This window comes from Hoplias malabaricus, chromosome Y (genome assembly GCF_029633855.1).
Source record: "Hoplias malabaricus isolate fHopMal1 chromosome Y, fHopMal1.hap1, whole genome shotgun sequence".
Classification (NCBI taxonomy): domain Eukaryota; kingdom Metazoa; phylum Chordata; class Actinopteri; order Characiformes; family Erythrinidae; genus Hoplias; species Hoplias malabaricus.
This window is the reverse complement of record NC_089820.1, coordinates 43,042,776-43,064,702: the sequence shown is the minus strand read 5'-3', so window position 1 is coordinate 43,064,702 and position 21,927 is coordinate 43,042,776. Positions and strand designations below refer to the sequence as shown.

The 21,927-nt window shown below is 36.9% G+C and overlaps 2 protein-coding genes across 4 annotated transcripts; one reads left to right on the top strand and one right to left on the bottom strand.

Annotated features, from left to right (window-relative positions):
- Positions 1–244: 244 nt before the first annotated feature.
- On the top strand, positions 245–13,792 carry LOC136679349 (centrosomal protein of 70 kDa-like). Of its 3 annotated transcripts, XM_066657821.1 has the most exons (18): positions 245–438; positions 2,627–2,737; positions 3,134–3,233; positions 3,529–3,652; positions 5,229–5,409; positions 5,929–6,104; positions 6,667–6,726; positions 6,964–7,051; positions 7,657–7,745; positions 8,431–8,508; positions 8,939–9,017; positions 9,445–9,543; positions 9,856–10,014; positions 10,219–10,368; positions 10,494–10,662; positions 11,928–12,042; positions 12,690–12,769; positions 13,659–13,792. In XM_066657821.1, the coding sequence occupies exons 2-18, from the start codon at positions 2,729–2,731 to the stop codon at positions 13,718–13,720; spliced, it is 1,818 nt and encodes a 605-aa protein (XP_066513918.1). In that variant the 5' UTR covers positions 245–438; positions 2,627–2,728; the 3' UTR covers positions 13,721–13,792. The 3 variants fall into 3 exon arrangements, with proteins under 3 accessions (XP_066513918.1, XP_066513919.1, XP_066513917.1); XM_066657822.1 differs by lacking the exon at positions 2,627–2,737; XM_066657820.1 differs by lacking the exons at positions 245–438; positions 2,627–2,737 and adding an exon at positions 2,889–3,002.
- Positions 13,793–14,553: 761 nt separating this feature from the next.
- Positions 14,554–19,809, bottom strand: LOC136679306 (cobalamin trafficking protein CblD-like). The gene is made up of 8 exons (XM_066657755.1): positions 19,678–19,809; positions 18,456–18,495; positions 17,446–17,581; positions 16,807–17,042; positions 16,101–16,209; positions 15,744–15,859; positions 15,391–15,477; positions 14,554–15,082 (listed from the first exon to the last, which is right to left on the bottom strand). Exons 2-8 carry the CDS (start codon positions 18,462–18,464, stop codon positions 14,861–14,863), a joined length of 915 nt encoding a protein of 304 aa, XP_066513852.1. The 5' UTR covers positions 18,465–18,495; positions 19,678–19,809; the 3' UTR covers positions 14,554–14,860.
- Between the last annotated feature and the right edge of the window lie 2,118 nt (positions 19,810–21,927).

The window sequence follows — 21,927 nt, the reverse complement described above, 5'->3', positions numbered from 1 at the left end:
GATAAGCTACATTCACTGTACTTTGTATCATGAGTGTAGAATCAGGAATATTGTTTATTGTTGGTGCCGATCGGACGATGGTCTATAAATTAAGAATATGAATCAAACAATCCTACGCTATTTATCAAATACTTTGCAGTTTGTAGACTTGTGTGTGAGATTTGGAACATAGATCCTATGAATATGGGCGGGAACTGTCGTCATGCTGGTCTGCAATTGGTCCGTTTTGCGGAAGTAGGTTTTGACTTCATTTTCAGCAGTTATTTTGAAAAGCAAAACAAAGGCGCCGTTGTTGTAAATAACATAAATATGAATGATCACTAACTGAGGAGATTCCAGGTAGGCTCTGGACCCACCGCGACCCTAAAATTGGATAAGCGGTTACAGATAATGGATGGATGGACTAACTGAGGAGTACTTGGATTTTAAGATCTAAAGGTAGGATTAGAGTGTGTATTAGAACCAGCGTTCATTAAATTACCTCTGTTTAGTTTGTTTATGTGTGTGTACTGACTGTAAAGTTGAGAGATGTAGCTATATTAGAGTTAAGATCAAAATCAGTACCGTTGATGCCTCGGTTTGTTTGATATTAGTGGGTTGTCTTTTAGATTAAATAATTATTTCAGATATAAAACGTTAATAAAGGAGCTGAGGTATTAGTGTACGTATATTTGATATACTTATATTTTAACACCCAGAACTGTGAAACTGGCAGTTCAGGTCTCGGCACCACTGACCCGACTTTAAATCAGTAAACTCTCCATTGTAAATCAGTTTTTTTTTTTCATTGCATGCACAAAATAAGAACTGTACACAATTCTAAAAACTTGAAGTTCATGTATCAACATCATGACTCTAAACTGCTAAAGTCCAAGCACAATTCCATTTGTTTTCAATGAAATACCATACTAAATCACAGTTTTACAAATTTCTAAACACACACTGCATCATTTAGGAAACTTTGGTCACCTGGAAACACTGGGCTTCAAAATTCAACTTCTCAATTTCCAATTCATCTCACTCATGTACAAATACAATTGGGAGAAAACTTTGATAATTTATAAGGCAGGATATAGAGTAACCTGTTTTATGCATTTTGCAGTGAATACATTTATTTTGTGACCCTTTTCTTCCTTTTAGTGTTTGTTTTGCTACATGCTATGTAAAATGAGTCACATTTGTGTTACAGACACATGAGGTGTTGTAAATGCAGTTTTGGGACAAAAAACCCTGTACTTCACCAAAATTAGGAAAAAAAAACGATTTTCCACACACATGCATTTGAACATGTAACATGGCCTCATTAAGCAAATCATACATATACATGTTTGATGGTAGTGTTATGAATGTCATATCACTGTATATTTGATGCATTGTAAGAGATAAGCATATAGCAGCTGTGTGTAGTGTTTCAGTGAAGGGAATCAGTTCTGAGGAGAGAGAACATGGTTTTGAGTGCTGTGTTTCATTTTGCCAGAGATTTGTGTCTTTTTGACTAAGTAATAAACTATTTTGTGTGTAGAGTTTCTGGAAATGTGTTTAAACATTTGGGAAAAACTGTAATGAACTCGTTATTAATGTTATCAATAATGTCTCCAATTTAATGAGCTGTACTAGCTTAGTTAACATCTCATTAACTGTATTTACCATCTAAGAAAATGAATCCCATAGTCTTTCAGAATGTTGATATTTGTTGTATTTAATTTTTTTGGTAATGTACTTACCCAGCCAGAATGCTGTAATGGAATCCACATAAGTTGAACATGTTCTAGCTAGGTTCAGCATGATCATGGGCTGTTGATGGGTTAATAACTGCCATTAGTGGGACCCAGTTGAGCTGCGTATATTAGATAAATGTGGGCAGCCATGCAACTATACGTAGGGGCCACAAGGACCCCTAGAATGTTTTCTTAATTTAGAGAGGTTGTGTTGCCCTTGGTTCTGTGTTTAACACATCCTTGTCGCATCACAGACCTGGAGGGCATCCAGATGTGGGGCTAAAATGTAACCCTTGGCAAAACTTTTGTTTGTAAATATAGTCATGCACAGGATATAAATATCGTATGCCAATCCATTAGAGCTTCACATAGAGCCCACCCCACTCTCTTCCTACCTGCAGCTAAAATATTTCTGTTGTTTAAATCCTACACCTAAATTAAATAATAATTCTACAATCATTAACTTAATATGAACTTCAATAAATTGAAAACATTTTCTAAATTTATTAATATTTATAATTTAATCTAAATCTTTGGCTTCATTGAGTTCTTTCTCCTTTTTTATAAAGTGTAACACTTTTTAAAATTAAGGTATATTACTGCTTTTTTCTCTGAATATAAATTCCTACCAGGATATCTTCTACTCCCCAAAAAAGACAAGAAGAGCGACCAACTCACTTTAATATTTAGTAATGCTTAACTTCAGCGCTGCCATTAATCATTGTACACTTATTGTGAAGTATTACCACTTTAAGTATTGATGATGTTACATTAGGTTTAGCATTAGAGCATATTGTTTTGAAGTTGATTATTTTAGCAATATATACCGTCCCACAGCATTGATGTTAGGCATTTTCCTGTGTATTTGCACATTTCTAATCTTAACATATGTTCTACTGTGCTTTTAGAATTGTGCATACTCCTGACACTGCAGCTGATGTTATGAGATTAATGATATTTTGGCTGCCACCAAAAATAAGAAAGCTTCCACAGAGTAGAGGAGTATAAAGATGGAAAAGGTGAGTTTTAACCCCTCTCTGACCAGTCAGGTGAGCAGGGTGTGGTAATTTGATATTTGTACCCCTCCTACTCCCTTCATGGGGGTATTAAATGATGAATTGAGTCCACATAACACGACCAAACATTCTGCTGTTCTTTTCTTCTCTCTGTAGAAGGTATAAGTAGTATTTAGGTCAGATAAAAATGGACAGTACAGCAGTGGCCACTCGATTTCAATCTAGGGACAAAACTTATGTTTTTCTTTGGACCTACAGTCAGTTTCAGGTAGTTATATGTGTGTAATATCACGTATTTGTGTATCATACAATTCAAACAAATGTGACCATTTGTTTATACAGAGAAACAGTGATTAACTAAACTGTTTAATTAATTTGGTGTTTATTTTTGCTTTACAGCAGGAGCAGATGGAGTGGGACAATGTTAATCGTCTGCTACAGCATCATGGCTTCAAACCTGTTCGCTTTGCAGATCCAACAGAAAACAAGAACCTGGCAGGTATTTATATGAACACTGAAGTGTTTTTTGGATGCTTGTCAAACTGCAGTGTAGGTGGCTTCTGGTAATATTATTTTGCTGTCCCCTAGCTTTAACTTTACTACTTTTACTTTTGTATTTGTACATACACACTGACTACACAAACGGAATACTTTCCTAAAGAATTATAATCAGACTATGGCATGAAATCTGAACTGTTTCGGGCTAATTTACTATTCTATTGAATTTCCTACTCTATTAGTTCTACTCAGTATTAATATTTGTGGTTGTTGTTTATTGCCTGGTATTTTTTTAGACTTGGTTCTGTTGGAGAGGAACTCTGCAGCAGAAATGAGGAGTATGCTAAAGACCATGACATCTGATTCTGAGAGGAGGCAGGCCCTCATTCAGGAGCTCATTCAATCCAATACTCGGCTCAAGTAAGAGGAGGGTACTTTATTTAAGGAAAAAGTCCACCTTAAAGGAGCTTTTAGTAATTTTTATTATTAATATGTGGCTCAAAGTATTTAGGATAGTGATTATTTATAATTGGCATTTTTTCTATAAAGTTCAGCACATTTAATTCAGAAATAAAATTGCTTTGCAGTACCCGAATGATCCAGTTTTTGCTCCATGGAGCAGGTTTCCCAACTAGGGACTGCTGTTTTAAAGACACATCCAAGTCACTAGGTGTCAGTGTAACGGTGGTTTCATAAAGTGAAGTAGAATCACTAGAGAAAATAAACAATTCCTTGTTTATTGATTAATTTAAACAAATGTCCAAAAAATGTTAAAAAAAATTTGGGAACACTAAAACATTTTTTCTTACTTTTAAATATATCCTTGTCTGCTTACAAAAAATATCCACGCAATTTCAATGCTTTCCATTTACATGAGCTATGGATGATATATTTTTAATACAAAATAGCATGCTTTTGTTTTCATTTGTGATAACAAGTAAACAAATACTTGTTGCACACCATTGTTTGAACATATTTCATTATAAATATTCAAGGGGTTTATTTTATTGAACTGAATTATTGAAGAGTGGTGATCTTCCTCTGGGGATGGGATGCTCCTGTAGAAAAAGTACTCTCATGCTCTTATTTAATTATGTAGAGACCCACATATCACCTTGCTGACCACCTGCTGTCATTCAGGCTCTTTTCCTGCCTCATGGAGGGATTCTGATGCACCACTGCAAGCTTCTGTTTACTGCAGTATAACTTCATTTCATGCTGGCCATTAAAATATGATCTATACTCATGCAGACTCAGTTAATACAGTGAACTGACTGAACCTAACAGTGGCCATTTAATTATAATAACAGTTTATTACAATTACAATTATTATAATTTGTGGAATGTATTGTCAATTGTAACAACCTGAGATAAAGTATGCATATGTTTTTGAAAAAGAAATGTTATAAACACAAAAATGTATATAAATGAAAGTCATATTTAATAATATATATTAATAACATTATTAGCCCCCTCCAGGGTGTATTCCCGCCTTGCGCCCAATGATTCCAGGTAGGCTCTGGATCCACCGCGACCCTGAACTGGATAAGCGGTTACAGATAATGAATGAATGTATGAATAACTTTATTAGCTAAGCATTAAATATTTTTTTACGAATAGAGTATATATGTTTTAAATGTTGCTGGAGTGTTTTGTTTAAATTTGTTTTGTGTAAATATTATTGTATAAATAAACTGGGGTCAACTAATCAAATGAAAATGACTATGCACTTCAGCATATTTTAATGCACACTTACTGTTTATTTGCACTGCTGCAGACTTAATAATATTCCCAGTCCTTATTTGGACTTTTGTTTTATAGGAGACTGTAGAAACATAGTACAAAACATACTTGGTATGGATTAGTTTAATTTACAGTACGTTGTAATGTCAGCCATTTTCAAAAATCCCATTCATTTTTTTTGCATAGACCTGGAATTCCTTATATATGCAAGATAGAACTTTAGAGATGCTAATGTCCAGACTCCCTTTTCCAGGCAGGAAGTGGAGCAACAGCAGGTTCGGGCTGCGCGGCAGTCTCAGAGAGCCGAGGAGCTGGAGAAAATATTGTCTGGCGTTAAGGTCAAAGTTCAAGGCCTGGAGGACTCCTTCATCAAAAAAACTGCTCAACAACACAGCAACATCCAACAGCTGCAGAATGATAAGAGAGAATCAGAGGTAAATATCTAGTATTAGTATGGTAAGTAACATATTTAATCACCTCTTGGGCTTTGAATGGGCAACATATGGTGCTGCACTATGTCAAAACACAACTCTCTCTCTCTCTCTCTCTCTCTCTCTCTCTCTCTCTCTCTCTCTCTCTCTTTCTGTGTGTCTGGGTGAGTAGGATAGTCCACACTATCTCCATCACAGGCAATAGCTAGGCCAATTTTGGTGGAATTTCACATTTTTGCAAATATCTATTCCTAGCACTCTTAGCTTCAGGACTGCTTATTCAGTACGGCTTATTTTTCACTACTGTGAGGGACTATGCACCCATGTTTTTCACTCACCTTAAATTCGTATTATGTATTGTGACAATAAGCCTGATTTCATTTGATTTGTGTGTGATGGTGCAGGAGGCCAAAATAATGTGAGGTTGTAAATTACTAATTTGGGAAACCATCAAGAAGTGAATCTCTAATATAAAAATATATGTATATGTGTGTGGGTGTGTGTGTATTTACATGTTTCCAGAAGCACTGTCAGGCTCTCCAGCAACAACTTAGTGAGCAGAAGCAGCTGGTGTCTGACCTACAGAAGAAACTATCCTATGCTGTGAAAGAGGAGGAAAGACGGGTAGCCAGGCAGAATCAGGCTTTTCAGCAGATTCAAAACCGCATTGTTCACACACACTCTCCCAGTGACCAGCTGTGAGTCTACACACTCATTCTGATACACAAGGGTCCTACTGAACATCTAAAATCTAGATTTGTTCTCTGTATTTGTTCTATATATTTAGAGGAATATGCTGCTATTTTGGTAACACCATTGATTTGTCTGCTGGTGTTCACTTATAACATTATAGGGCTTTATGAATGAAAACAGTTCTAATTGATTTAACATTAACATACTCCTTCCTATATTTATCCTGTTTTTTTAAAGTGCCTTTAGGATATCTACCTGAATGATCTTGTTGGCTGTCCTGTATTGTGCCTCATTTAAGCAGAGAGAGCTGAGACAACCCTTAGTGACATCACAAAAGCAATAATTTCATATTCAAGACTGGCTTTTTATCACAGATTAATTTTGGGAGTGAACAGTGTTTATTTTGACATTGTTTACATAATACAACATTTTTGTAGTTATTCTGGTAAATAAAATATATTTACATTATGAGAGATAAATTAAGGAAGAAGGATGTAAAATATGTTATGTTTACACCAATGTTTCTGTTGTAGGATCTTAGCTTATATTTTCTAGTTTTTCCTGCAGGATCCTGGATGTCATTGACATTTATGAATCCCAAATGCAGCAGTTGCGTGACAAACTGAAGTGAGTACCTCTTAAAGCTCAGTTTTCTTGTAATAGATTGATAAAATCATAGATGAGGAAATGACTATACACAGAGGAAAGCCATAAACCAACAGTCTGTATTCAAAGTTAAGAGATGAAATAATGATATTTTCTATAAGAATTATCACATATTTTTATGTGGCTAACAATGTAGCAATCACATCTAAAGCCTTGTGCTCAAATTGTCCCTTCAGTCTTCTTTACCTTCTCCTGCAGGACTCGGAAGGATAGTTCATGTGAGAAAGATTCTTCAGACTCGGACTTATCAGCTTTAGCCTCATCTAACTACAAAGCTTTGCTAAAGGTTGCTCTCATTTCTCTGTAATCTCTCTGTCTGTATATCTATGTACAAATCTGTATTTAAAAATATATATTTTAATGAAGGAGTCTCCATCTCCAGCAGTGCTTAAGGCACAGTCCTGAAGGGAGTCTAGCATAGTATGGTGATTTTCCTCCTTAAAACACTTATGAAAAGCTAATATCCAGGATTAAATTGGTGTGCTCAGAGTAGAGAAGTCGAAGAAATGTGGTGGACACCAGCTCCCCAGGGTGAAAGAATGAGGGCATAAATTTCTTACCGTAGTTGCTTGAGCCCCTTTCAGATATGCATGGTAACCCAGAATTTTTCCAGATATTTCCAAAAGTAACTGTATGTTTGAAAGGGCAACTCAGGAAAAAATGTATGGGCCTGATTCTCCAGAAATTGTTTGGAGTTCATATATGAAAATAGCTCTAGTTTATAAAAATGTAGCTTTCTGAAATGTTATATGTTAATGGGAATAAATGCTGCAAGAATCTTCAAATTCAATTCAAGTTTCATTGATTAGTCTGATGCCCCTTAAGTTGTTTCAGGATATAAATTCTAGAACATTTGAAGTGCAAGTGTATTGTTTTTTTTGTTTGTTTTAGTCATACCAAGAGCAGCTGAGGAAAACTAAAGCTCAGCGTGAAGATCTAAAGAATGAAATCCAGAGGCTCAAACAGGACTTGGAATCCAGGTTTAAATTAATTCATTCATAGATTTATTCTTTTAGTTAGTTACAGGGGTGTCCAAAATCTGCCCCCAGACCCCCTGTAAGATTTGAATTGGCCCACAGCTTCATTTAAAAAATACATCATTAGTGACCCGCTGGCACTTTGCAGTTTTTCTTTCACCTGACGATGAGAACCGGCGATTTCAAGAGGGAAGTATGTGCAGAAAAATGTTGGATTTTACACTCTTTTGATATCCTGCAGCAGTTAATGCTCTAAAATTAAATTTAGCAGGTAATAAATATAAACTGTTTAGTCAATTTGTGTTTTTCATATTTTGAATACAGTGTTATAAATAATTTATGAAAAATATACTTGGAAAGAGAGACTGGCCTTTAAGAATTTTTATATGATCCAGTCCGTCCCCTTTGGACATCCCTGATCTATCCACTTATATAAATTATCTATTGCGATTGGAAAGAATCACAATACATCCAACTATAAAGGGAGCATGGAGCCTATGTTGTTGTTTATGCTATGACAGGAAACACAGCAGTTATAATTCCAAATGTTGATCCTTGCTCTACTGTTTCCCTACAGGCAGATTTTAACCAGTAACAGAAGACAAACCCCAAGACTCTGAATGGATCACTAATGGGACATTATGTTTGATTGGATTAAAATGTAACCTTGTGATTATGTTTATTTTAGACCTACTATGAAGGAGCTTAAGTCCTGTAAACAGCAGTTGAGACGAATGGACCGGATTATCCAGCAGAACAACAGCATGTACGTTGTTACTTTATATTACAGCAACATAACAACTCCCACATTTACATTAATTAAAGAGGAATTTTCTGACATTTGAGCACTTTGTAAGTAAATGTTATCTAATGTTAATCTTTCACCAGTGGAAACAAACATTCTGACAGAAGTAACAAAAAAAAAAACCTTAAGCTGTCAATAAATGGTCATTCAAAACACCAATAAGCCCTTAAAGAACGTAAAAGATTTTTGTTGAATCAACTCATAATGATCAGCTTTCAAATGAACCATGAAATGGAAAAAAAAGCCCCTAACAAATATAGCAGTTACTCTTCTCCTCCAAGCATGTTGACTTTGTTGTTCGGTGATACAAAACATCTGTTATAAAATATAGTGATATAAGGAGTTATAAATGTTATTGTGCCTCTATTAAACAGATTTTGTTGTTTTTCAGGCCACAGAGAACAGACGAATCTGCTCGGATCTCCAGTACTGAGAACCAGAAGAACACACTCTACCTGAAATATCTCAAGGTATGTGTGAGTGAGGGCAAAATCTGGCAATGGCTGTTCAATGTTTGGAGCCCCTTATCAAACAAAATATTTTTTAAATAAATGAGCATTTTCTCCATCATTTTGCAGTCCAGATTATTTATGGATATTATTAAATTGTACCACAGGAGAATCAAATAATTTTTTATCATTCAGTACCAAATTTCAGTTTATCAAGTAGTTTCATGAGTTAATATTTGTCAATATATTAGCCATTTCTTCCAGCTTTTCTGACACTTTGTTTTATACATCTTTTGAAAATCGTTTGATCTTTACACTGAATGGAAGCATATTGTTACATTTTCCTGTAAAGTTCCCATTTGATGATAAAAGTTTTTATTTTTCTGTGGAATAAAAAAAACATTTGCTGTAATTAAAGGATTGTAACTCATATTGTGTTGTGTTCTAGGAGATTTGTTCCGAGCTAAATCTGCAGGATGTCAGTAACATTGTGTCTGCTGTTAAAACTCGCTGCAGAGAAGCAGATGCAGCCATTAAATTGGAGAAGGTGCCTCTCTCTCTCTCTCTCTCTCTCTTTCTCTCTCTCAAAACATGGGCAACCGTTTTAACTTTAAAATTTATACTGCTATTTTTAACTATGCAAAATACTCTTCTTGTCTATGTTGAAAGATAAGAGTATGTCATGCTGAGTGATGACTAGTTATATTTAAGTACCTAGGTTCAAGTAAAGTACTGATGGATTTTCATATACTTTAAATTCTACTCAAGTATGTTAGTGTAAATCTACTTTTAGCTCATCTTAGACATACATATTTGGTCATTTGGTTTAGGTCGTATTATAATGACTTGTTTTTAACAGATTATTAATGAGATCATGGCACTCCTGACCAATCCAAGGGCACCTTTGGGGTTGCTTAGGCAACCTGCTGACGTGCAGAGTGTCAGAGATCCAAGTCAACAGCTGGAGCTGATTGTCCCCACTCTGGAGTTCTGGAGCCAGCAGCTCGGTTCTCTGCCGGTCAGCTTCAGTAAAAACTAAAACTGTCCCCTCATTATTTAAACACATCTGATAATATAAACTGAGTTCATGCCTAAACCTGCTGTGTGAAACTGTACATTCTATTATAATTAATTCATTATTTTGTATCATGCAGATTTCCATTTTTTCTATGTACCTTTTACAAACCCTTCTATAATAACTTTATTTTCTTGATGTCATCAGGATCTCAATCACTCGCTGGGCCAACTTGTCAAGAGACTGTTGCCGTGGCAGCCAGAGAGGAGTGTGTTCTCCGGATCAGACCCTGTGAAAGTTGAAGATGTGATGCTGATGGTGGATCTGCTGCTGGATGAAACTTCTCCAGATGACAAGGTATTTTTTCCAGATTTATAAACCACAGATAAACATCCTGACTTATTCATGGTTGATGCCAAAGTTCCTAACTCAAAAACTACCTAACTCAATTTTCACAATGTTTACGTTTTTCCTTTCTACAGATCCTACGAAGCCCCACCAAACACACTTTGGAGGCAATGGTGTCTCACTTTCAGAAGCTTTTTGATGCTCCCAGCCTCAGTGGAGTTTATCCCCGAATGAATGAGGTGTACACTCGGCTTGGTGAGATGACCAACGCCATGAGGAACCTTCGAGACATTCTAGATATGGGTTTGTTTCACTGAAGAAGGAAAAAAAATCAGTGCATGGAACACAAACATATTTAATCTGGGATTAAGGGCTGAAATGTGTGAATTCTCATATGTGTTTAATGTGGTGCAAAATGTGGCACAGTATGTTTTTTACAGTGGACTAAGTTATAGAACCACATTTTTGAAACATATTTAAACAGTACATGCTCACAGCCAACCAAAAACAGCCCAGGTTTTTTCAGTTTTCAAATACCAGTCTGTCTGTTGAAATCCATCAATTCTGCCTCCTTCAGTTCCTCTCAATTTGTCACAATTATTCATTTATTCACTGAAATATATATGTCAAATTTTAGTAGTTATCTATGTTGGCTATTTATCTTAAACTCCTTTCACACGTATGGTAAACCAGAAGTTTTACTCTGGGTGAAGTTAGAGTGTGTGCATGTGTAAATAGAGCCACAAGTGGAATATTCCGGAATATTGTGCTGTGACTCCTGTGCACACCGTGCAGCTACTGGCCCATGCCTAAAAATAAAAGTTATTGTTTTATTAACTAACTCTAGAAAATTATAAAGCAACTTGCTGTTGTTTAAAAAATGTTGTCAAACATTATTAGCGAGGGTACCATTTTCAGGGTTGGTATGGCCTGGGGCGATGGGATGGTGTGCCCCAGTGTAATATATTTTCATGGGCTTTAAAATCTCTGGCAGCATGCCTGTTTTGAGTCCAATTAAGATTGAGGTATTTGAATTTGAGAACACTACAGTCTTCCACTCGTAATCTCTAATGAACATCTCAGGTCACTGATCAGAAGTTAGAGCAATGAGACCACCTTCTTAATATGACACTAACATGAACATGAACATTAACATTGAAATTGATCCTAACATTGGGAGAGATTCTATTCCAGATTTTCTCGATTGTTCTGCAGCAAAGTTATATAAGACATAAACACCCCTACACTTCCTGTTGTGCACTGCAGGATATCGCCCTGCCCATATTAACCTTACAGAGCAGGACCATAGAAGAGTACCTTAAAATTTAAAGCCTACTTTTTTATCTCTATATTGTGTTTTGTCTCACAAACATCGTAGGGCTCTGTTATACAACCCTTTACTAATGAAATTTCATCAGTAAATATCCACTTAAACCGTGTTTCATAATGTTTTATCCACTGACAGTTTTAAGGTGGCATTGAATTAAAGCTTTGCTCTATAGTAAGTTATATGTCTGATTCCTGCTGTGAGTTGTAATCTGAGTATCTGTACTTTTGTTGTTTGTTAGATGATAGAGCGCCTCCTAGTGAAGTGGTCAACACAGTGGCCAGAATAGTGTCATCTACTGGAGCCTTTTTTGGCCAAGACCTAAATGAACTGCTGGGAACCAGTGACATTGACAGGTACAACACTCTAGAGCATTCTTTCAGAGGCCATGTATCACTTTCAAAGCCATGTTTTTTTTTTTAAGTGAAGCCTAATGTTATGCAGGTATTATCTTACAACAATTGCATAGGTGAAAATATCCTCTAGAGGACATTGAATTTTCACATTTTGTTGAATAGTTATGTTTATTTACTTAAAATACAAACATGAAATATGGCATATTTGATGGGTTTTTTCCAATATGTTAATTAAAATAAAGGGTTGCACGGTGGCGCAGCAGGTAGTGTCGCAGTCACACAGCTCCAGGGACCTGGAGGTTGTGGGTTCGAGTCCCGCTCCGGGTGACTGTCTGTGAGGAATTTGGTGTGTTCTTCCCATGTCTGAGTGGTATAGTGTATAGTGTAAGTGTGTGTGTTGCCCTGTGAAGGACTGGCGCCCCCTCCAGGGTGTATTCCTGCCTTGTGCCCAATCATACCGGGTAGGCTCCAGACCCACCGCACCCCTGAACTGGATGTTCTTACAGACAATGAATGAATAATTAAAATAAAATATTTTCTTTCTGAAGCTTATGAAGGACATTACTTTGCTTGTTAAGTACTTAATTTGGTTAATAGTCTGTTTATATTAACCATTCTTAATAATACCTCTCTTTGTTTTTCTTTAGCATTATTGTGAAACTGAAAGAACATGAAGAATTTTTTCCTGCATTTCACTCCTTTGTTCTGCAGCTTCTGCAGATTTTAGGTAGGAGTCAATCATTATGTGTCACTCAGTCCTGTTTGGACAAATTGCAGTTTATTGAGATGTCCTTAACCAGGGTCATGAGGCTTGAGTAATGACTAAATGTAAGAACTTGCAGATACAAGGAGCCATAATTTCTCAGGTGGATTTCTGGCTTCATTCTTTGTGATCAAGTGAGGTAGCTTTGTGGAGGAGCTTGGTGTAGAACCAGTGCACCTTTACCGATACCTTTTATTTGACAAGGATGCTCAGACTGGAGGTATACCAGGCACAGCATGCCTCAAGGTAGACCCAGGGCTCACTGGAGGGAGTATATCTCCACACTGATCTGGGAACACCTGGTGATCCCTCAGTAGGGGCTAGTGGAATTTGCTGGGGATAGAGATGCCAGGGCTTCTTTGTTTGCCCTGTGACCCCTGCCGCCCTGAAATGAGCTGAGTGGAAAAATTGATGACGTACACTGCTCTTTCATATATAAACGCCCCTCGTAACTCAGTGAACTCAGCTACTTTATACTTCATCTATTGTGGACACTCAATAGATGATCTCAGAATGAAATGTAATGCTCTGGAACAACTGCACATGATTGCAAGATCACCAAGGTCAATTTCCAAGTCTTGTCTAGAGGGGTATAAACCTCCAGTACTGGGCTGGAACAGAGGAGCTACTCTGGAGTGAGGGAGCTGCTTTGTAAATTTTATGTAGATTTTGCATCTGAAACTGTCAATTATACATGAGCACCTGATCCTACTAATGTTCTTCTGGCTACCATGAAATCCTTAAAGTATTAAAGCCTTCCCGGAAATAGACTATTACTACAGAAAAGAGGAGCAAAATCCTGATTAATGCCTTAATTTTAGAAGAAATGTCCTGTTGCATTATTTTTTTTCAGATGCTGATAGCCTGGATGATGTTTTACCAATAGTGAGATCATTGAAATCAACAGCAAAATGAAGTTTGAAGACTTTTATCATCGTGTTTTTATCTGGTTTTGATTTATCATGTTTCTAAGGTCTTTAATAAATTAGGTTGAATAAAATATGAAATGTAAATAAAGGTATCTTTACATATATTTGTGTACTTTTTCACCCTCTTTACTAATATTAACTAATATGAAACATCAGTTCATTCAGCACAATGAACCACATCACTGGAGCTAAGACTTGGCAGAATTTTGTTACGTTATGTTAGAACATTAGAACACTATCCAGTTGGATTTTAATACTTAGAAATGTCCTAATTCTAAAAAAAAAAAAAAAAAATCCACTTTCCGCTTAAATATTTACCTCAAATAAATTTTAAGCAGCTCATTTAGAGACAAATGTTTACGATTGTGGGGAATGCTGTTCTTTGGTTTACGTTCAGAACTCAGGAAATGACTGAATTACTACAGAAACTCACTTGTAGCTTGAGTTGTTTAATTTTGTTGCACTTTCAGTAATGCAGTTGGCCAGCTCCTGAATTTGGAGACATTTCCCACCTATGGAGCAGGAATTGTGCAATATCCTCATCTTGATTTGTGCTTTTAAATGTTTGGAATTTTCGCCATTATCTAAAAAAAATCCAGATGTTTTTGCCCTGCCATGAGCAGAGAGACAGAAAGACTAGCATACCGAGACACTTTTTTTTTTTTTTAACCATTTACTGACAATGGGGCATAGTAAAGACATTAGCTCAGTTTTGAGCATGCAATCCTGAGAATTTTATAAAAAGTCTAAAAAAAAATAATAAATATCACTCAAAATTTTTAACCCATAATAAATATCACATACACCAGTTTTGTCAATAAATAGTTTAATCCAGGGTTTTATTCAAAACATTCCCTAAAAATCAAGTAATAAACAATCAACCAGCAGTTGTGTTAATGAATGTGTGTGTATATACATATCAGCCACGACATTATGACCACCTCTTTTTCTTCACACACTGTCCGTTCTCTCAACTCCACTGTACATACAGGAGGACTTTGTTGTTCTATGATTACAGAGTAGAATCCATCTGCTGCTCATCATACTCCTGTGAGTAGAGCTGAGAGAATGGAGAGTTAGTGCAGAAACAAAGAGGTGGTCATATTCACATGATTGATTAGTGCATTTATTGTGAGTGTGTTTCCTCCAACTCGACCAAACATCCAGTGAGCCGCTCCATGACCGGGCTATCATATGGAGCATTGGTGATAAGTGTCCCTACAAAGGTGTGCGTGTCCTTCAGGATGTGTTTGATGACTTTGCAGGATGCTAGATCTTCGATGTGGAACCCAGAGTGGTGACGCTGCTCCAGCTCCAGAACTGAGTCCAGAGACTGAGCTCCAAAAAACTAGTGGACAAAACATGCATAGAAACATGAATGAGAGAAAGCTCAAATGAAGCGGAATGAACTGCAAAGATGTATTATAAAGGCAATCAATTATTTAGTGTTAATGCAATGACAGGAGATCGCCACTTAAAATGCTGGGTATCATTAAGCATGTGTCTTAGTGCCTGTATACAAATAGTGGAATAACTATTTTAATACTTGGATGAAACACAGGCTCACAATTAATCAAAATGTTGACTTCAGTCTAGGCGTTGTCTCTGTCTATTCGAGATCGACAGTTCAATCCTCAGTAATGCCTCAATACTCACAGCGTTTCCTGATAAAGGGTCTATGAAGTCAGCCCAGTATCCTTCCCTCCAGAGCATGAAGCAGATCTCTTTAGCACCAGTAACAAACTGGAAGACCACACACACACACACACACACAATATATATTTAATCATTTAAAAAAAAAACACATACTTCCAAGGTATTTTTCCATATGTCTAGTACAGGCTTAAACGTTCTGCTCTTTATTATAATTAATATATAAAAAATTAACCTCATAGGTTTTCAAACCACAAAAAAAATCTCCTGTGTTACAAAAAATTAACGAAACCTTGGCCGTATTGTGTTTTAGCACTGTAAATTTGAAAAAGTCATCATGGTGGCAGGTCACTCACTTTATCTAGCAGCTGGCCTCTGTCCAGTTCCTCTGTTTCACTGGCTGTTTTTTTCTGCTTTACAGTGATGACAGTGATGCCACTAACAGGGAGCTCTGGGAAAAATGACTCTAATTCTAAAATAAAAAGAAAGAATGAATATACCTAGAAATGTAAGGTATATCTTATATTTTTAATCATTTATATTAAATAATACTAAATTGTTTTTTTTTTTAAGCAAAAGCTATGTACATGGCATGTTATCACAAACAATCATAGTGTTGTGTCTCATCTCGTTTTTTTGTCACTCCACAGGGTGACATTTCAATCATTAAATAGTTTTAATTTTAAATATAACTCTCTTAAGCAGAATTTCACCTTGCTTAAGCAGCTCAGGGCAGGAATGCATAGAGCACTCCACTTCAGAGAGATGGAAGTAGGTCTCTGCTTTACTCACTCTCTGAATCCATAAAGAGACTTCTTTACTCTGAAAAAAAAACAAACAAACAGAACAAGACTGAAACAAATAAGTTTAAACATATTTATTAAGTTCCATCTGTTTTCTGTTCATTTTGGTGTCAAAAGAAATGCAAAAAACATGGCACAAATTGTCCTCTAAACAAGACTGCACTTATAACTACACGTGTAACTTCACATAATAGAATATTTCCTCTCACCTTTTATATTAACAAATATTACTGTATTTAATTTATTAATAACTGATGCTGCCCAGATTTAAATATTATTAAACATAGTGAGGTATTTAAAGAAAGTTTTAAACAATGTAATGCTTCATGTTTTTTGGTGAATGAGTTATTAATTAACAAATACTATTCTCAAGGTAGTATTGTTCATTAGAACATTCATAAGGAACTGAAATATCCAAATGAAATGAACCATTGAAATTAGAGTTATAACTCAAGAACTATCTGCAACAATCTTCAAAGAAATGCTTAGAAATTATTTAAAAAATCGTTTGAAACTTGTAAATGGCAGTGGATTTTAAATAAGAATTTATGCAAAACAAATGTAAAACAAAACTACAGAAATGACACTAACAGAAATATTACTGCTGAAATATTACCTGATACTCATTAATAAACTGAGCAAGTATAAACTTGTGTCTGTCGCTGCTGGATGGAGCTGAGAGGACGTCTGGAACAAAGCGGTGTCTCAGGACCTTTGTCTGATCGCCAAGACCTTCGAGTATGCCAAGACCACTGAGGTGACAGTCAAATCCCACATTGCCTGGTAACTGAAACCGTGTGTCCTGAGGTCCAAATGGGCCCATTGCCTCATCAGGCCACACTGTTCTAGGACCTGACACACACACATGCACAAAACAACATCACTAGCATTATTATTACTCTATCCAAAATCTGGGAATACCCTGGCTACTTCATCAGACACCACACATTGCCCCTCATTTAAGAGACTGTAGATAGTGCTTTTCCATTCTGCAGATTTTAAAAAGGGCCAGTATATAACCACAGATGCAATCTTGTTTAATCTTCTTAATATTTTTGGCTGTTGTTCCTTACTAGGATGCTGAAAATAGTACACCACACCAATAATATCTGGACATCAGAAGCTGAACAATAAAGTGGGTGTTTCTAATAAAGTTGCCTAGGAGAAGTTTCTGATCAAGCACAATCTCTATAGCTGTGTTTTATAAAATGTAATAGATTTTTAGCCCATAATAAATCCAATTGAAATATCTGACCTGTAGCTTGAGATGAAAAAGCTATATAAGGCTCATCTGATCCTGAGGATCCAGCTGTGGAGAATGCTCTGAGAGACAAAATCCTTTCAGCTACAGCTCGAAAAGCTGGCAAATGCCTGGCTTTTCTACACAACACCTGCAGAATACAAACAAATCACACACACATTCAACACTGACACAAAATATGTATGTATTGTAAAACAGTGGGTGTAATATATGCCCTCACTGCAGAATATCAGAGTAAAATTAATAGGGATTTTGCATGGCATTGCACTGTTTTGCAGGGGGTGATGAACACTAACTGCTAATACTGTTACATGAGCTCTGCATGCTTAGAGAAGAACAATAAATGCCTCTATTCTGCTATATACTAGATGCTATAATATCTAACACAATTTGGCATTTGCTTGACTCCTAGCTGACTGATGGAAGAGAGGATGGGCCATCCTATAGTTTTAATACCTCTGCCTCCTGGACACAGATGGCTGTGGCATCACTGGGAATGAAACACAAAATCTCTTGATAATGAGCTGCATAGATGGTGGTCTATTTTACATTTTGGTCTATTTTAGGGGGCAGATATGTTGGAAAAACTAGCTATATCAGCTACTTCAGCTAACCCTATCTTTGGCTAAACTTAAAAAAAAAATGCACTGTAGTGGGAAGGGCTGTTTCCGGGAGCACTGTTGGGGAAGGCTGGGCTCTGCTGCAGTGTCTGTTTCATTTATATAATGACAGACAAACCCAAGAAAAATATTTTCACACCAAACAATATACTTTAACTGATCATGAAAAATTGTATTAGGCTGTATTTATACTTTAAATAAAGATCTACTGGATCTTTTTTCCTCCTGGGCAAAACCAATCTGACAGGAAAACAAATACAGCTACAGTCAATATACTGCAAATCTAGAACAAGGAGCTTGAAAAATAGTTTCAAACCTTGAAATAGGAAAATTATTACAGCCCTAATGAATAAATGAGTAACAGTAAGAAAGATAAATACTCACATTTGCCATGTCCAAGGCGACAGCTCTCTTCTAGTAGATCCTGCAGACACACAATGTCTTTTAAAAATTTATTGAGAATGTTTAAATTATGTAAAACTACTGGGACAATGGCAAACAGCTATATAAACTAGTTACTGCTACAGTGTTTCTTTTGCCAGATATTCAGTGTGTATTCCATTACAAGAAGTAATTTAAAACTAGTTATTATTGCACATTGCTTAAATCAAAACCCCAAATCACATTTTCAAGAACAGATAAAAAGATGTTAATGAGTAATTTTAATAGTAGTGTAATTTTAAAAGTTCTTTTAATTGCATAATGTACCTTTACTGTCTCTCTCCTTACACAAGTCAAATGTATCCTATTTGTATCTGTTCATAAAGAAATATGACATGGTGGTGTCTGGATGATGTTAATGACCAGTGAGAACTTTAAAATATTTCCTGCAAAATTATTACACATACAACTGAAATTACACTACCTGGCCAACATAAAGTCACTTACCCTACAGATGCAATAAAAAGTTCTAAACAGACTCACTGATCCATCTGTTGCTCTACATACTTTGTTAACCCCAACTCACACTGTTCCTCTCATGGTTGTGGTGAGTTAGCATGTGATGCACTGGTCAGGGTAGTTCTTAACTGCTGTCTGATCCACTCATACCATCTCATCTCACATTAACTCCACCACCATATGAGTGCTGAGAATGACCCACAACCCAAATTATATCTACTCTGTGGTGGTCCTGACTGCTGACGTACAGGGTGTACTTGAAGTTCTACAGGGTAGAACTACATAGATAATCTATATGTTAAGTGGAGCTGATAACATTTACAATAAATGTAGAATATAGTGCTCACCGTTTTTGACCAGGCAGTGCATATTTTTGATTGGTATATGTATTTTTAATTCCAAATAAAACAATTAACATGGTTGCACACAAAGTTAATAATTTGAATATATGCAGATGACCTGTCATATTGATATTGATATTTATACTAACAATTAAATGCAGTTTTTTAGCAAGCTCAAACCATCTATCGGATTAAAATCATTAAATATAACAGGTACAGTGTCATTTTTAAATAATTTAAGGATGCAAGAGATTATGAAAACTCAATTTAATGACACTACCCCATAAACCCAAGGGTGTTTGTTTTGATAAGTCTCTTTCGTTCATATTCTGAAAAGGGCTAAAATAAATATAGTAAAGTATTACCTCAGCTATTCACTTTAAGGATTTTTAAGGATATAAAAATAAATTTAAAACATATTAAACGAAAGTACAATATGTTCCTTAATTCTTGTTTTCTTCACTCAGCCTCCATTACTCAACATTACAGCACGTCCGCACTGCCTGTCAAAATAAAAGTCTCGGCTTGTATCCTTATAATGAAAATGTACGTTTACATATATTGTCCTTTTCCCCATGGGAAAATTTGTAAATATATATTTTGTCACACAAATATAAGTAATTATAATAATAGACAAGATAAGATGTAAAATATCCTATGCCAATCCATTAGAGCTTCACATAGGGCACACCACACTTTCTTTATCTTGTCCCCTTTGCTTTTTCTGCAACCTACCAAACCTTGCCATTCCATATTCATAAATAACGTTACCTAATGTATTCAATTTCTTCTCTGTTGATCCCTTCAAACCAGAAAATATACCTTTCCAGATCATCATTTATACATTTCCACTCTATCTTATCTACTGCAGCTTGCAATTTTACTTTTATTCTCTACTCTTGTATGAATTCAAAGCTTTTAGTTAACATCAAATACAGTCGAATTATTCTAAACAAAGTTTAATTTTGTAACGTACATATGTGTCAAGTAAAAAAAAAACAATCACATTTGTATTTATTTAAATAGACTGGATCATTTAAACATAATTGTGCTTGTACAAGAAACACTGAATTAGATCACATCCTCAGGTACAGTGGCTTACAAAAGTATTCATACCCCCTGAACTTTTACAAACACAAATTTAGGTGTATTTTATTGAGATATTAAGTAATAGACGAAAACAAAGTAGCACATAATTTGTGAAGTGGAACTGATACATGGTTTTCAAAATTGTAATCAAATCAAAATCTGAAAAGTGTGACATGCAAAAGTTTTCAGCCCCCTTTACTCTGATACCCCTAAATAATACCCCTGTCCGGATGGATTTCAACTCTCACCTCCGAGAGAACTTCTCACATGTTCTGGAGGAGGTAGGGGGAATGGAGTCTGAATGGACACTGTTCCGGACCTCCATCGTGGAAGCGGCTGCATGTAGCTGTGGTCAAAAGCTTGTCGGTGCCTGTTATGGCGGCAACCCAAGAACCCATTGGTGGACACCGGGGGTTAGGGAAGCTGTCAAGCGGAAGAAGGAGGCTTTTCGAGATGGCTAGCTCGGGGATCTTTCGATTCTGCAGATGGGTACCGGCAGGCGAAAAAGGGTGCAGCTGTGGCAATTGCTGAAGCAAAATCCAGAGCATGGGAGGAGTTTGGAGAGGTCATGGAGAATGACTTCCGGGCGGCCTCAAAGAGGTTCTGGAAAACACTCCGACAGCTCAGGAGTGGGAGGGGGGACACTGTCCAAGCTGTGCTTGTACTCTGAGTTTGAGTTGTGTTCGCATCCTTGGTAGTAAGTCAAGCTTGTTCAGTGTGGGCATTGGACTCCTTCAGGGTTGTGCCTTATCTCCACTCCTGTTCCTGATATTCATGGACAGGGTGGCGCAGCATAGCCTGGGGCAGGAGGGCTTCCGTCGAGGAGCTCAAGAGGTGGCATCTCTGCTTTTTGCAGACAATGTTGTTCTTCTGGCTTCTTCGCACGGAGCCCTCCAGCGTTCACTTGAGCAGTTTGCAGCCGAGTGTGAAGCGGTCGGTATGCGGATCAGCACCTCCAAGTCTGAGGCCATGGTTATCTCCCGGAAACAGATGGCATGCTCCCTTCAGGTAAGGGGTGAGAACCTGCCCCAAGTGAAGGAGTTCAAGTTCTTGTTCACGAGTGATGGGAAGAGGGAAGGTGAGATTCACCGTAGGATAGGTGCAGCGTCTGCAGTATTGCGGTCACTGTACCGCACCGTTGTGGTGAAGAGAGAGCTAAGCCATAAAGCAAAGCTCTCAATTTACTGGTCAGTCTACGTCCCCACTCTCACTTATGGTCATGAGCTCTGGGTAATGACCGAAAGAACAAGATCGCAGATACAAGCGGCCAAAATGAGCTTTCTCCGACGGGTCGCTGGGCGTACTCTCCGTGATCGGGTGAGGAGCTCAGTGACTAGGGAGGAGCTCGGAGTAGAGTCGCTGCTCCTTCGCATTGAGAGAAGTCAGTTGAGGTGGTTTGGGCATTTGATCAGGATGCCTCCTGGACGCCTCCCACTGGAGGTATACCAGGCACGTCCAACTGGAAGGAGGCCCCGGGGTAGACCCAGGACACGCTGGAGGGATTATATCTCCCGGCTGTCCTGGAA